The sequence below is a fragment of the Cherax quadricarinatus genome, chromosome 15, assembly GCF_038502225.1.
Source record: "Cherax quadricarinatus isolate ZL_2023a chromosome 15, ASM3850222v1, whole genome shotgun sequence".
NCBI lineage: Eukaryota > Metazoa > Arthropoda > Malacostraca > Decapoda > Parastacidae > Cherax > Cherax quadricarinatus.
In genome coordinates this window covers 6,469,054-6,485,650 of record NC_091306.1, presented here as the reverse complement: position 1 = coordinate 6,485,650, position 16,597 = coordinate 6,469,054, and the positions used below count along the sequence as shown (strand labels likewise).

The 16,597-nt window shown below is 39.0% G+C and overlaps 1 protein-coding gene across 3 annotated transcripts in view; it reads left to right on the top strand.

Annotated features, from left to right (window-relative positions):
- Positions 1-307: 307 nt before the first annotated feature.
- mrj (DnaJ heat shock protein family (Hsp40) member B6 mrj) overlaps positions 308-16,597 on the top strand; it is a 31,734-nt gene continuing 15,444 nt past the window's right edge. The window contains exons 1-2 of one of the 3 annotated variants that reach the window (XM_053781116.2): positions 308-329; positions 10,494-10,694. In XM_053781116.2, the coding sequence (XP_053637091.1) occupies positions 324-329; positions 10,494-10,694 (207 nt within the window). In that variant the 5' untranslated portion in view covers positions 308-323. Of the gene's footprint in view, positions 330-7,008; positions 7,161-7,183; positions 7,400-10,493; positions 10,695-16,597 lie in introns of those variants that run through there. The other 2 variants (XM_053781117.2, XM_053781115.2) reach the window with 2 other exon arrangements.

The following is a 16,597-nucleotide window of genomic DNA, read 5'->3' as shown; positions in this document are numbered from 1 at the left end:
GTAATCAAGCCCCAGGCTTCCTAGCCAAGCCAGGGATTTCCCCCCCCCTCACTGTACACTTAAGAAATTGTAAGTCACCCCTCTTTTATTCCAAGAAGATGAATCACTACACCTACAATGTATTTGCACACAACAGGAGCAGCAGCCGCGGCGTACGACATTTACGTGAGTCCTACACAGACGGACCTGTGGCCTTTGTTTAGCTCTCTTCCTCCGCTACAAACTAAGTCACTGCCCGTGAAGTGTTCACCACGACTCACACAACGTTTGTGCTATGTGGAGGAGGTTCCGTTCTGATAATTAACTCCGAGGATTATTAACCAATGGAGGTACTACAGTCCTGGCACATGTCTGCTAAATATTTGGTACTCTGATAGGATTGGAAGCTAATCAATAAATACTGTTTCCCTTTCTGTTTCATGAATATATAAAGTGACAGGTAAATCACATGCGTTTTTGCTTTCATTCAGTATATACTTTTTTTATTTTTTTTCTCTTGATTGATTTTATTCATGTAATATTTCCTTTCCAGGTTAGGAGGCCTGGTCTGAGACCGGGCCGCGGGGACGATGATTCCGCAAATAACTGGCAGAAACAGTAGAATATATATATATATATATATATATATATATATATATATATATATATATATATATATATATATATATATATATATATATATATATATATATATATATATATTCTTTCTTTCAACAAACCGGCCGTATCCCACCGAGGCAGGGTGGCCCAAAAAGAAAAAAAGTTTTTTTTTTTAAATTTAGTAATTTATACAGGAGAAGGGATTACTAGCCCCTTGCTCCCGGCATTTTAGTCGCCTCTTACAACACGCATGGCTTACGGAGGAAGAATTCTGTTCCACTTCCCCATGGAGGTAAGAGGAAATAAACAAGAACAAGAACTAGAAAGAAAATAGCAGAAAACCCAGAGGGGTGTGTGTATATATATGCTTGTACATGTATGTGTAGTGTGACCTAAGTGTAAGTAGATGTAGCAAGACGTACCTGAAATCTTGCATGTTTATGAGACAGAAAAAAGGACACCAGCAATCCTACCATCATGTAAAACAATTACAGGCTTTCGTTTTACACTCACTTGGCAGGACGGTAGTACCTCCCTGGGCGGTTGCTGTCTACCAACCTATATATTTATATATATATATATATATATATATATATATATATATATATATATATATATATATATATATATATATATATATATATATATATTTTTTTTTTTTTTTTGGGGGGGGGAAGTCACTTTCGATGACATTCTTAATTTGTTAGAAAACAAACTAGTTTAATAACAGAGAGACCTATCATTGTCTGTTCTCAAAAATCATCACGCTCACCAAGGTATGTTTGTACCAGTCTTGTTTTCTTCAGTGAATACCGCACTTTCGCCAAGAACCTGGATATAGTATAGTGAACCCACTCTCACCAGCACCTTCCAACCTTTAGTATATTGCCAAGGTATGTTGATCTTTTTAATATCTGGAAAGAGGACTGAGGACCGTTTGACATTTTCATTCCGGGAGTATTACTGTAAATACCTCGCGATGCTCTAACTTAATACACTTCAAAAGGGATCCATAAATACAGTTCACAGTTTACCATTAACCTTCACATTCGGCTAATTATTTACACTTCCCAGGTCAGTATGACGAAGGATCATCCGAGCTGTGATGTCAGCACGCTTGTAGCAAGACAGTGATTGAATGAATGATGGTGAAAGTTGTACAAGAATGGTATACAATACCATGTATACCATTTCTTTTTCAGGGCACCCTACCTAGGTGGGAGACAGCCGGTATGTTAAAAATAAAAACGAAATTATATTTCATTACCCCCAACAGAACAGAAAACGGTGTAATCATTGTGTTTAAAAATGAATATGTTATGTATGTACACATACAAATCATTTCACCAGTTTTGACGTATGTTAAAAATCATACCCGTAATATTAAGTGTGATGCATGTTATTTATGCATAAAACTGATTGCATGTATAAACGCAAGATCCTCGAGTCAGCTATGATTGCATCATGACCAAACCTCGACATATTGCAAGGCCAGTGGAAACCTAATGTTGTAACTACCCTTGTCCTAAAAGCACTCGTTACTCTCAGTATCTGCCTTCTTCCTGCATCTACATTAGGTCACGTTTTTATTCAGTATATATATATATATATATAGAGATATATATATATATATATATATATATATATATATATATATATATATATATATATATATATATATATATATATATATGTATGTATACATATATGTATATATATATATATATATAGATGTATACATACATATATATATATATATATATATATATATATATATATATATATATATATATATATATATATATAGATATATATATATATATATATATATATACATGTAGAGAGAGAGAGAGAGAGAGAGAGAATGTAAAAAATACTAAGACTAATTAACCACTCTGCTGTTTTTCTCATGAGATACGTCAAGTTGGGTGGCAGAAGTTACTTCGTTAGGTTCAAGGACAATATTGATTGCACTTACATGGGTCACTGAGGCCGCAGTGTACCAGCACACTAACACCAAGAAAACTTTAATACCGTCTATACGTGTATCATACATGCGGTATACAATACCGACAAGTTACTATATATACTCGCTTGTTAGTTATCTCTGTATTAGGACTGAAGAAGCCACTAGTGGAGTAACGTTTCATCTAATAAATGCCCTTAAATGTACGTGTCCTTTTTTTCAGTGGCTGGTGTTGTGTGTCTTGGGACTCTCCTGGCGAATATTATATTAATAACAGCAACAAAGTTAATACCTTTAACAGTGATTAAAGTAAACTCTCGGTTAGAGGTATTTTGTACACTATTATGTTTATATATACCCTTGAGATAGGTCTATGCAATACCGTATATTCAATTTTAAAAAGTGGCGGGGTGGTATTTGAAAATTATTACATATTCCTCCTTTGGTTGTGGCGCGACTTAAACATTTGATTTTTTTTAAATATTCTTATATACACCATTATTATTATTATTATTATTATTATTATTATTATTATTATTATTATTATTATGGAGAGCATTAAACCCGTAGGAATTGTACAAAGTCTGGGGGGAAATGGAAGGCATCCAGTGAAGTTACAGAACTCCAGAGTTGCTTTTGAGTCAATAGTATTAAACATCAGCATAGAGATACTAAACAGCGGTATATATATATATATATATATATATATATATATATATATATATATATATATATATATATATATATATATATATATATATATATATATATATATATATATATATATATATACATACATACATAGAATATAGGGGATTTTTTTTTAGATTTTGCCACCGAAGTGGCTAGTTTATTGTGTACCTTGGAAAAGACCCGGGCCGGGAGAATACCAGCGAATAAAAAAAAACCCATAGCCATCCTGTGGACGGTAGCGCAAGGGCATATTTATGCACAAAAGGCCTAGGAACTAGGCCCCAAAGGGTTAACAGGAATACATATGGATTTATATCTACATATCTACAGTTCAATTATCTGTTACAAGCAATTTTAGGAAATTTGTTTAGTATATCTGGTATGTTATTTTCATTAATAAGATATCTTGACATGTCACATAGGTTATTACACTGTCTATCTCTGTATTCCTCAATAAGTGGACAATTACGCACATAGTGTTCAAGACAAGTGACCATATGCCTGATCACATAATTTACATTTACTTTGATCATCATCTGTGTGTCTCCCAAACTGCCAGAAGTACTTGTAACCAAGCCGCCTAAGCCTGGCCACTACAACATCAGTCAGTCTGCTCACATTGCAAGTTGCTCCATAAACATACTTAACTATGTTCACGTTATCATAGTGGGTTATAGATCTACTCAGGCTTCTAACTGCATTCCCATAACAATCATTTTCATTATTTACTTCTCTTCTAATATTATTCCTAATGCTAGACACAGATATACCAAAGTTATATTCTACATTCTCCTTCTGGGTACTCTTCTTGGCTAACATACCAACTTTTTCATGAAGGAGTAATCCCATCTGTGATAGGATCCATAGCAATTGTACATTAATTCCTTTGTTCCTGATTTTTGAGTATCTATACCTGGCTTCTCCAATGAGCATGTTGTTGGAGAATATAGGGGGTGGTAAGATAACATAAGATTTCGTTCGGATTTTCAATCTCGGAGGGTTAGCCACTCAGGATTACCCAAGAAAGTCAGTGCGTCATCGAGGACTGTCTCTTATTTCCATTGGAGGCTCTCAATCTTATCCCCCAGGATGCGATCCACACCAGTCGACTAACACCCAGGTATCTACTTGCTAGGTGAACAGGATAACAGGTGTAAGGAAAAGCGTCGAATGTTTCCACCCCGCCGGGAATCGAACCCGGACCCTCGGCGTTTGAAGCGAGAGCTTTGCCAACCAGCCCACGGGGCCTGGATAATGGAAAAAAATATACGTATCTGTTCTTGACAGTTTTATCTGTCCTCGCCTCCTCCTTCAAGAGAAAATAAGCAAACTGCTTCTGCAACTAGAGCTTCTGGTATATATCATTTTATTCCTCTCCCCCCTCCTCGAATTCTCACTTCTTTTCTGAACAGAAATCATTTTATTCTCTGAATTTTGAGAAACAAAGTATATTGTAAAACACGTTCCGTTTTATGGAAATAAAAATATCAGGCGATCAAGTTTATATGTTAATGTAAAAATTTATAATTTTACTCCAAAAGAATCTTAGAAAACTTACCTAACCTTATTATAACAAGAACAATTTATTTTAGCCTAACCCAACTAAATATATTTTAGATTTGTTTACAATAATTTAATACTAAACACAGTGAAATATATTTTTTTTCGTTAGGTTCAGAATGATTTTTGCGAAATTATTGCATGCACAAATTTTCGCTTGTCGTAAATGGCAAGATGAGCGTTGCTATTTAAGCCAAGATCGCAAGTTCTGCCTATTCGGCACGACATATATATTCTTTCCCCTTGCCACCCTCTCCAATATAGGTGTGGAAAATTGCATTTATCTGAATGTAACTAATTATGTACATAACAGTAAATGATAGCAAAGATAGTTATTATTTATCAATGTTACATAGACAATTAGGAATTTGGGACACCTAGGTCACAAAATCGTCCCCCTTCGATACCTACCACTGTCATAACCACAAGTTGCTCTGGACCTATTAATTAAATGAAATATACATACACCAGGAATACTGGTAAATATATAAATTTGTGGACTGTATATTAAAAATAATAAATGGTTATATATATACACAATTACATAACAGAAGGAAAATATATCTTAATATCACTCACCAATTTGACTGGAGATTAATGTGTATCATACTCAGAAAACCTCACTCTAACTAAATCTATGAAAATAATGCTGGCCAGAATTATACACAAATCTAGAGAGCTTATCTGAGGTTCCTGGAGAGGTCTTGTCCAGTCGCCTGATATCTCAAGTTATGCAGGAATGCATATCCACCAATTTCGCCTCCTATTTGAGAGGTGTCAGCCCAATTTTAACCTCTAGAGCACGAAAAATTCTTCCCATTTCACCAACGTTCTAATACAAATTCAAACAAAATGGCGACTGACCTCCCCAGCCGCAGGTTTCCCATTTTCGATAACATACTTCTTTTAAAAATACAATATAGGGCATCTATTTACCTATAAATTACCGTGTTTCCGGAAAATATGTACAGTATTTTCCACAATAGGTATATGAATATTTTGTTAAAGCCATTATTTAAAGGATACATTGCGAATATAAATCAATATACTTTTTATTCCTCTAATGTAGTCAGTCAATGAACGTGTGTTCGCGAATTTTCTATAAAAAGACTGATTACCAAATTTAATAAATATGGAATAAGTATTTTTTGAATATCAAATGGAATACAATACCGACAGGTTGGTAGATAAGATACATAGGCAACATTTAGGCAACTTTATTCCGAAACGTTTCGACTACACAGTAGGCTTCTTCAGTCGAGTACAGAAAGTAGGCAGGAGCAGTAGAGATGTGAAGACGATGTATTCAGTCCATCACCCTTGAAGTCGTAGATTTGAGGTTGTCAGTCCCTCAGCCTGGAGAAGTTCTGTTCCGAAGACTGGAACTAACTAACGAGTTAGTTCCAGTTTTTGGAACAGAACTTCTCCAGGCTGAGGGACCGACAACCTCAAATCTACGACTTCAAGGGTGATGGACTGATTACATCGTCTTCACATCTCTACTGCTCCTGCCTACTTTCTGTACTCGACTGAAGAAGCCTACTGTGTAGTCGAAACGTTTCGGAATAAAGTTGCCTAAATGTTGCCTATGTGTCTTATCTACCAAGTATTTTTTTACAAAGGAATAGATGCATTTAGATTAACCTTAGTTGTGAATAAATATTACCAAAAAGGTAATTTTTGATAGGGAAAATAAATCATAATTGGTTGGTTAATTAATTAAAGCTTGTCGAGTACACGAGAATTATGTTTGTAGCATTAGTACAGCTTACTTAGGAATTGTTTTGGATTATATATAGAAAACTGGACCTCAAAAGACATTCTGCGCTCTGTACTTTAAAAATAACTATCAATACATTAAAATCTCACCTGGGGTATATATAGTATATACACTGAGAAGTGAGTAGCTGTCAGCGTATATACACTCTGAGCAAAGCTTTAATTCCTTTTCCGGGGGAATTAGAGTACACTTTAGATTATTATGCAAACAGTTACTACCCTGATGACCCACGTGTAAGCACTAGGGTTTTAACCTAAGAAAGTAACATTAAAACTCCATTAAAAACTTAGAGGAGGGGGGGAATATAAAGTTTGGAGTAATGTAGAGACGATAGGACATGTAGATTACAATTCAAGTTGAAACACAATTTACTTATATATAAAGCAGTTTTTCACTGTAATGCTTTAGATAAATAAAGAAGAGTAATATATAAGAGTATAGTATATTGAGGATGTGGCAGCGCTGGGTCCCCACTACCTGTGCTGCTGTGCTGCCTCGCTCAGCTGTTCTCAACAACTCGGCCAAAACATTACCAATTACACAGCTCCAGCAGTGGTTCCTGTGAGTACCTCACACTCTACACACTTCTATGTTATCCTCCAGCAAGGCACACATCACCTCGCTCCACCCTGCCCTCAAAACACTGCCCAATAGTTGTATTTTTTTTTTTTTAGCTGGTAGAAAAGCTTGGGTGAGCCAAGAGGGAAAGGTGCCAACTTGTTAAACTTGGCTCGTTTTAACTTTGTGTGGAGTGCAGTTGCCGTCCAAGAGTGAAAGGAAAGCAGTGCGCAATGAAGCAAGTGAGAAAAATATTTTTCACGTTGGTGGAATTACAGGAAATTGCTTTAAAATGGTGTGGTGTGATGGTGGTGGTGTGCTACTCCTGCTCAGTTCAACATCCATTGTATCGGGAACTTCTTTAATAACCAAAAAGTTCACTTTTTTTTTATCCGGTTGCAAAAGTAGTTTTATCTAGCTGTCTGGGCTATTATAAAACAGTTTCTCCATATATCAAAAGGTGCCCAGAACCAGTGCATTTTGTTTAAAATAGTATTGCAAAGCATCTAAATGTTTCATTGTTTATACATATTTATTTTCCAGTAGTTTGTAATAAGGCTAAAGTATTAGTTTCTTCTATCATACCGTTGCACCTTCAGAGAAACTGTATTTAAGCACAAATTTGTATTTAGTTATACATAGGCCTATGATAGTTGTACTGCTGTACTCTGGTCGCAAGGCTCAACCTGCTGCAGTATTTCAGCCCATTCTTTGTATTCACTAACCGAATGCATCCTTGTCACTACATATAATGGTAAACCTAGTTTACAGTTGAAGACTGCTCAGCGGAAGTTACATATGCAAGCTACCTAAGCATGGAATAAACGGTTATTTCATGAGCATTTTGTTTTGGGAGACTAGTAAAAATACATTTTGTGGCATGAGCAGCACACTGGAATCAGTCGATGCTTAATATTACAATCTGGCACATTACAGAAAATTTAAAGATGCTGCAGATGTAAACAAAATAGAGCAAGATTAAGTTGCATTATTTAGATTGGGTTAAGTGAATTTAGTTGTTTGGTTAAGCTTCTTACCATTTGCACATAAAATATCAAGCATGTAAAACCAGTATTCACAATTCAAACTAATTAATTCCCAGAATCCACCAAGTAGTAGTCTTAAATTGTTACCGTAGACATTTTATGTTCTTGACGTATTACATTAGCTAATATTCCTGACAATACAAAAATAGGCCAACAAATTCTGAAGTTACCAGAGATTCAGTATGACTTGAATAAGTCGACATCTTCAAGAAAATGGCAGATAAAGTGCAGTCTGGAGAAATGTGAGGGGAAGAAGAACACGACTCTTGTAAACTTGATATAGGAACTGAATGTAAAACACTTAGTTTTGGTTAGACATCTAGATCAGAGGTAGCAATACATAAGCTTTGCAGCAAAGCCAACAATTATTGGCTTCCTGTTATGAAGTCTAAGTATTATAACTTTGTTGTTGGTAAGGCAGTAAGCCTTCATTTAGATTATTCAGCACAATTTTGGTGTGCACATTACAGACTTGTACACTGAAAAACTTACAGGTAAGTTAAAAGTATAGTACTACTTTAAAATGGTGTAAAATTAGGGTAAATATTAAGATTGTCCAAATGGGAAACAAGGATAAGTTGTTAGTTAGAAATCGTAACTATGCATTAAAAGCTGGATAAATTTAAATTTAGGAATGTTATAGAAAAGCATTGGTTTGATAGGAAGAGTTGTATGAATTATTAAACACTACTAATTAGCAACTTTGAAGTAAGCATTTCTTTTATTATCTTTTAAGATATTTTTGGCACATGCATTAGTGGGAGTGGGTAGTTTAAAGTAATCATCTAGCTTTGGTCTTAAAGCTTATCACAGCTAGTCTATTCTTATGTCAATATGTGCACTTGGAAGGGTTAACTCGTGCTGTAGTGCTTGTTACACACAAAGCTAGGTGCAAATGTCTGATCTTGCCAACATTACAAGTCATTAGACAGTTGGGAGAAGTCTCCAATATATTACTAACGGTGCAGTTCTCCCATGTAGAAAAAATTCAGTTAAGCTATTGGTAAACGCTAACCTACCATAATGTAACCCATCCTAACATAACCTAAACCTAAATTGTTGTTGGGTAACCCGGTTATATTTTAAAATCTCTTGGATAACTTTCATTTTTCCCTTTGTCATTGTGCTTTATTTTATTTTTTCCCCATCTTAGTGCTGCATAGTAAATTTGCTTGCCTATAGTAAAATTTCATTTTTCTGCTAGTATCGGCTATAAAACTGCTGATTAATATGCTTGTTTGAAACTAGCCAAAAACTAGTAGTATCTTGTGTGAGAACTTATTTATTGAGCAGAGCATTAATTTGTTGTAGAGGTCTACTAGTTGTTACTACCTGCCTTCCAATATTTTTTCTTAACATTAACCCTCCCTTCTGGTTTAGTGCTTCTTTTTGATTATAATAATAAACATTAACCCCGTTCACTAGAATGATTGTGATAATGAACTTGATGTTGTCTAACCAGACATCTGACTTCAGTATGGTCATAAAAAAAAAAAATAATTTTGACTTTCCATTCTATGCTATGATGGCTTATGGATTTAAGTGTAATAATGGTCCAACAGCTGCCACTTCTGCTGTCCTTGAATCTTTAAACTGCCAAAGTGTCTAAAATGAACATGCACTCAGTGTCAGCAATTTTGAACAAGGAAATAAAAAATTAATTTTTCTTAAAATTTTTTTTTCCATTAATTTAGAAGTGTTATTATTTAATAAGACAAGAATGAACGACATCTGATTATTACTTATGAAGGTATAAAAGTTCGAAGGTGACATTGGTGATCACATTATGGCAACATAAGTGCTTATGTTTTACACCTGTTTTCATATCCATATTTCACTTTTACTGTTCAGTAATGCTAAACAAATGTAAATGACATTTACTGGCTCCCGCAATGCTGTGTGCACAATTTTTTTTTTTATACTGTGCACAACTACAGTGCAGATCTGTTCTCTGATGTAGTCCTATCCATACTAATTGGGACCATTTTGGTGGCCTTAGAATTTTAAATAACAAACTGTAAATAACATGGCCAGAAACAGTGATATAGATTAGTACACACAATAAAATTTTAGAGGATAAGTAAATTAATCTAAATTTTATGTTCTAGCACCCTGTTGAGTAATCACCCGAGGTAGATTTTTTTATTCTTTAAATTATATTTCGACAAAATATGGTGCGTATTGTAAGTCTATCCCATAGTTGAAAGTGTTGGTCTTAGCCTCTGTTGTAAATTTTGTATTGTATAACCTAAGTGTGACTATGCAGCATCTTGATAGTTTTTTCTTTCAGAAATATTCCACAATGGTGGACTACTACAAAATTCTGGAGGTGAGCCGGAATGCCTCTATAGCAGAGATAAAGAAAGCTTACAGACGTTTGGCATTAAAGTGGCATCCAGACAAGAACCCTGATAACCAGGATGATGCTACAAAAAAATTTAAGGAAATATCAGAAGCATACGAGGTACTCAGTGATGAAAAGAAGAGAAAGGCAAGTTTCTTAGTTTTTGTCATGTGTACAATTTTTTAAACCTGAAGAGTAGATTTTAGGTTAAAAAGATACCAAACTAATTGTAAAATACCTAGATGCATTTCAAATGCTACGCAGTCTTGAGAAAGGCATACCTGTGTTGCATAATCCCAGCCCCACCTTTACCTTCATTCATGTGATACAAATTTTGCAGGGCAGTCATATAATTCTTGTGCAGACATATATACTTGTAAATGTGTATGTATGGGCATATGTATGCATGTACCATGTACACTTATGCACATGAGGCATTCCATGGCAGAAAATAGTAAGCACCAAGTTTAAGCTGGGGACACTTGGTCCCAAAGATGAGGAGGTACTTGTACCTCATCCCATGGGAGACTTAAGTCTTGAGACACTCCCCAGATAGGGAGCCAAGGCCGGGTCACCACTAATTGGAAGAGACCCGGGCCGGGAGAATACCGGCGAATAATAATAATAATAAAAAAAAAAGTTTAAACAATTGAGAAAAACGTACGCATGGGGAAGATCAAAGCTATGGAGCCCAAGATACTTTGCTTTTATGGGTCTCTGAGCCTAATACACAGATAGATTACAATACAGTATTACAGTAAATCAACCATTCAAATCATTATGAAGCTCTGTATAGTCTGCAGTCAATCAAACAAACGGGCTTCCACATGGATAAATTGTCATTTTTGTGGAAATTGGTGTCATGCCCCTTGTGCAGATATCCAAGAACTAGCTACAAGCAGTATTAAAACAGGGAAGTGTTTTTGGGTATGCCCAAATGAGGAAAATCTGTGGACTAAAATCACAAGGGTATTAAAAGAGGATAACATCAAAGCTGCTTTCGTAGACAACCTGGAAGCTTTCTACAACAGATGGGAACATAAAAAGTCTGGGCTGAATGGTACTGCCCTTGATACTGGCCATGTAGTCAGAAACTGTAAGGCTGGAGGTGATGTCCTGGTAGTCAGTAAATGTGGGGATGATAGTGCTGTCCTGGGAGACAGTAATGGTGAAGCTGGAGGTGCTGTCCTGGGAGACAGTAATGGTGAAGCTGGAGGTGCTGTCCTGGGAGACAGTAATGGTGAAGCTGGAGGTGCTGTCCTGGGAGACAGTAATGGTGAAGCTGGAGGTGCTGTCCTGGGAGACAGTAATGGTGAAGCTGGAGGTGCTGTCCTGGGAGACAGTAATGGTGAAGCTGGAGGTGCTGTCCTGGGAGACAGTAATGGTGAAGCTGGAGGTGCTGTCCTGGGAGACAGTAATGGTGAAGCTGGAGGTGCTGTCCTGGGAGACAGTAATGGTGAAGCTGGAGGTGCTGTCCTGGGAGACAGTAATGGTGAAGCTGGAGGTGCTGTCCTGGGAGACAGTAATGGTGAAGCTGGAGGTGCTGTCCTGGGAGACAGTAATGGTGAAGCTGGAGGTGCTGTCCTGGGAGACAGTAATGGTGAAGCTGGAGGTGCTGTCCTGGGAGACAGTAATGGTGAAGCTGGAGGTGCTGTCCTGGGAGACAGTAATGGTGAAGCTGGAGGTGCTGTCCTGGGAGACAGTAATGGTGAAGCTGGAGGTGCTGTCCTGGGAGACAGTAATGGTGAAGCTGGAGGTGCTGTCCTGGGAGACAGTAATGGTGAAGCTGGAGGTGCTGTCCTGGGAGACAGTAATGGTGAAGCTGGAGGTGCTGTCCTGGGAGACAGTAATGGTGAAGCTGGAGGTGCTGTCCTGGGAGACAGTAATGGTGAAGCTGGAGGTGCTGTCCTGGGAGACAGTAATGGTGAAGCTGGAGGTGCTGTCCTGGGAGACAGTAATGGTGAAGCTGGAGGTGCTGTCCTGGGAGACAGTAATGGTGAAGCTGGAGGTGCTGTCCTGGGAGACAGTAATGGTGAAGCTGGAGGTGCTGTCCTGGGAGACAGTAATGGTGAAGCTGGAGGTGCTGTCCTGGGAGACAGTAATGGTGAAGCTGGAGGTGCTGTCCTGGGAGACAGTAATGGTGAAGCTGGAGGTGCTGTCCTGGGAGACAGTAATGGTGAAGCTGGAGGTGCTGTCCTGGGAGACAGTAATGGTGAAGCTGGAGGTGCTGTCCTGGGAGACAGTAATGGTGAAGCTGGAGGTGCTGTCCTGGGAGACAGTAATGGTGAAGCTGGAGGTGCTGTCCTGGGAGACAGTAATGGTGAAGCTGGAGGTGCTGTCCTGGGAGACAGTAATGGTGAAGCTGGAGGTGCTGTCCTGGGAGACAGTAATGGTGAAGCTGGAGGTGCTGTCCTGGGAGACAGTAATGGTGAAGCTGGAGGTGCTGTCCTGGGAGACAGTAATGGTGAAGCTGGAGGTGCTGTCCTGGGAGACAGTAATGGTGAAGCTGGAGGTGCTGTCCTGGGAGACAGTAATGGTGAAGCTGGAGGTGCTGTCCTGGGAGACAGTAATGGTGAAGCTGGAGGTGCTGTCCTGGGAGACAGTAATGGTGAAGCTGGAGGTGCTGTCCTGGGAGACAGTAATGGTGAAGCTGGAGGTGCTGTCCTGGGAGACAGTAATGGTGAAGCTGGAGGTGCTGTCCTGGGAGACAGTAATGGTGAAGCTGGAGGTGCTGTCCTGGGAGACAGTAATGGTGAAGCTGGAGGTGCTGTCCTGGGAGACAGTAATGGTGAAGCTGGAGGTGCTGTCCTGGGAGACAGTAATGGTGAAGCTGGAGGTGCTGTCCTGGGAGACAGTAATGGTGAAGCTGGAGGTGCTGTCCTGGGAGACAGTAATGGTGAAGCTGGAGGTGCTGTCCTGGGAGACAGTAATGGTGAAGCTGGAGATTTTGTCCAGGTAGTCTGGAATTATACGCAGGAAGGAATACATATAAATGACCTCATAGGGGACAGGAGCTGTAGTGGGGAAACAAGTGTAGTCAAAGATAAGATAAAACCAATATTGCAAACTAGAAATACCACAAGAAATAGCAAACAAGAGGACTCCACTAGCAATAGTGAGGATATATTACCAAAAACAACTGGTGGGAGCTCCATTGTTGGTGCTAGGGAGGATAGGAATAAGACAGGGAAACATGCACCAACAGGGAATACAGTCACAGAAACCCAAGGCAAACGGAAACCAAGCCTGTGCACATACTATGCACTTGGTAACTGCAGACATGGGAAATCTGGAAAAACAGACGGGACGTGCAACTATGACCACCCTAGAAAATGCCATGCCAATATGACAACAGGAAAATGCAAACTCCCTTCCTGTAAGCTTTTTCACCCTGAAATGTGTACCTCTTCAGTACAGGAAAGACTGTGCTGTAACTTAAATTACCAGGCACACCATCTAAAGGGTACAAAAAGATACAAAACATCCAGGCCATGGGAAAACCTGGGTAGCCACAGCCACTTGAGAGGGAGAGGTTTTTTAGTGCCAGGAAGGGAAAAAAACTGGCAGGAAATGGCAGAAATCGTACACCAAATCCAGTCATTCCTGGAGAGGAACCACAGTCGATGGCCTCCACTCCAAACCAACAGATACAGATACTAATGCCGGAAAAAAAATCCCCCCCCCCCCCAGTACCAACAATACCACCAGTCCGATGACATTCTTCTTTGCAAATATACAGGGTCTAAAGCCAGCAACAAACAACAAAATACCTTTCATCCGTGGACTGCTTGCAGAGGCAAAAGCAATGCTCGCGGCTTTCACTGAGACCCACATAAAGGATCACTTGGACAACGAAATATGGATCCCAGGTTACAACCTATACAGATGTGACAGAGTGAACAGGCAAAAGGGGGGGGTTGGCCTGTACATTGCAGAGTCACTTGTTTGCACAGAACTGCTAAATGCCTCAAATGATGTAGTGGAAGTTTTAGCAGTAAAGGTCAAGAACCAAAACCTAGTCATTGTGGTAGTCTACAAGCCTCCGGATGCAACATCCCAGCAATTCCAGGAACAGCTGTTAAAAATTGACCACTGTCTGGAAAATCTTCCAGCTCCTGCACCCAACATCTTGCTCCTGTGGGATTTCAACTTAAGGCACCTAAAATGGAGGAATATAGCAAATAATATTGTTGCAGTAATAACACCAGGAGGCAGCTCTGATGAAAACTCACTCACACGAGCTTTTAAATCTCTGCACAAAATTCAATTTAAACCAGCAAATAATAGAGCCTACTAGACTGGAGAATACACTAGACCTCATCTTCACTAACAATGATGATCTGATAAGAAATGTCACCATATCAAAAACAATATACTCAGATCACAACATAATTGAGGTTCAGACATGTATGCGTGGAGCCCCAGACCGACATAATGAGACTAGTCAAAGGGAGCATTCACCAAATTCAACTTCAATAACAAAAACATAAAGTGGGACCAAGTAAACCAAGTCCTAACCGATATAAGCTGGGAAGATATACTAAGCAACACAGACCCCAACTTATGCCTAGAACAGATTAACTTGGTAGCACTCGATGTATGCACAAGACTTATTCCTCTAAGAAAAAGGAGGAGATGTAAAATAGAAAGAGACAGGCGCTTCCTTTACAGGCGACGGAAAAGAATAACAGAGCGGCTAAAAGAGGTCAATATATCTGAAATGCCTAGGGAGACACTGGTCAGAGAAATAGCAAGCATCGAACTTAAGCTAAAAGAATCCTTTAGGAGTCAGGAATCGTGGGAAGAACTAAAAGCCATAAATGAAATCGAAAGAAACCCAAAGTATTTCTTCTATGCCAAATCAAAGTCGAGAACAACGTCCAGTATTGGGCCCCTACTTAAACAAGATGGGTCCTACACAGATGACAGCAAGGAAATGAGTGAGCTACTCAAGTCCCAATATGACTGTTTTTAGCAAGCCACTAACCAGACTGAGAGTCGAAGATCAAAATGAATTTTTCATGAGAGAGCCACAAAATTTGGTTAACACAAGCCTATCCGATGTTATCCTGACGCCAAATGACTTCGAACAGGCGATAAATGACATGCCCATGCACTCTGCCCCAGGGCCAGACTCGTGGAACTCCGTGTTCATCAAGAACTGCAAGAAGCCCCTATCACAAGCCTTTTCCATCCTATGGAGAGGGAGCATGGACACGGGGGTCGTCCCACAGTTACTAAAAACAGCAGACATAGCCCCACTCCACAAAGGGGGCAGTAAAGCAACAGCAAAGAACTACAGACCGATAGCACTAACATCCCATATCATAAAAATCTTTGAAAGGGTCCTAAGAAGCAAGATCACCACCCATCTAGAAACCCATCAGTTACACAACCCAGGGCAACATGGGTTTAGAACAGGTCGCTCCTGTCTGTCTCAACTATTGGATCACTACGACAAGGTCCTAAATGCACTAGAAGATAAAAAGAACGCAGATGTAATATATACAGACTTTGCAAAAGCCTTCGACAAGTGTGACCATGGCGTAATAGCGCACAAAATGCGTGCTAAAGGAATAACAGGAAAAGTCAGTCGATGGATCTATAATTTCCTCACTAACAGAACACAGAGTAGTCGTCAACAGAGTAAAGTCTGAGGCAGCTACAGTGAAAAGCTCTGTTACACAAGGCACAGTACTCTCTCCCATCTTATTCCTCATCCTCATATCCGACATAGACAAGGATGTCAGCCACAGCACCGTGTCTTCCTTTGCAGATGACACCCGAATCTGCATGACAGTGTCTTCCATTGCAGACACTGCAAGGCTCCAGGCGGACATCAACCGAATCTTTCAGTGGGCTGCAGAAAACAATATGAAGTTCAACGATGAGAAATTTCAATTACTCAGATATGGTAAACACGAGGAAATTAAATCTTCATCAGAGTACAAAACAAATTCTGGCCACAAAATAGAGCGAAACACCAACGTCAAAGACCTGGGAGTGATCATGTCGGAGGATCTCACCTTCAAGGACCATAACATTGTATC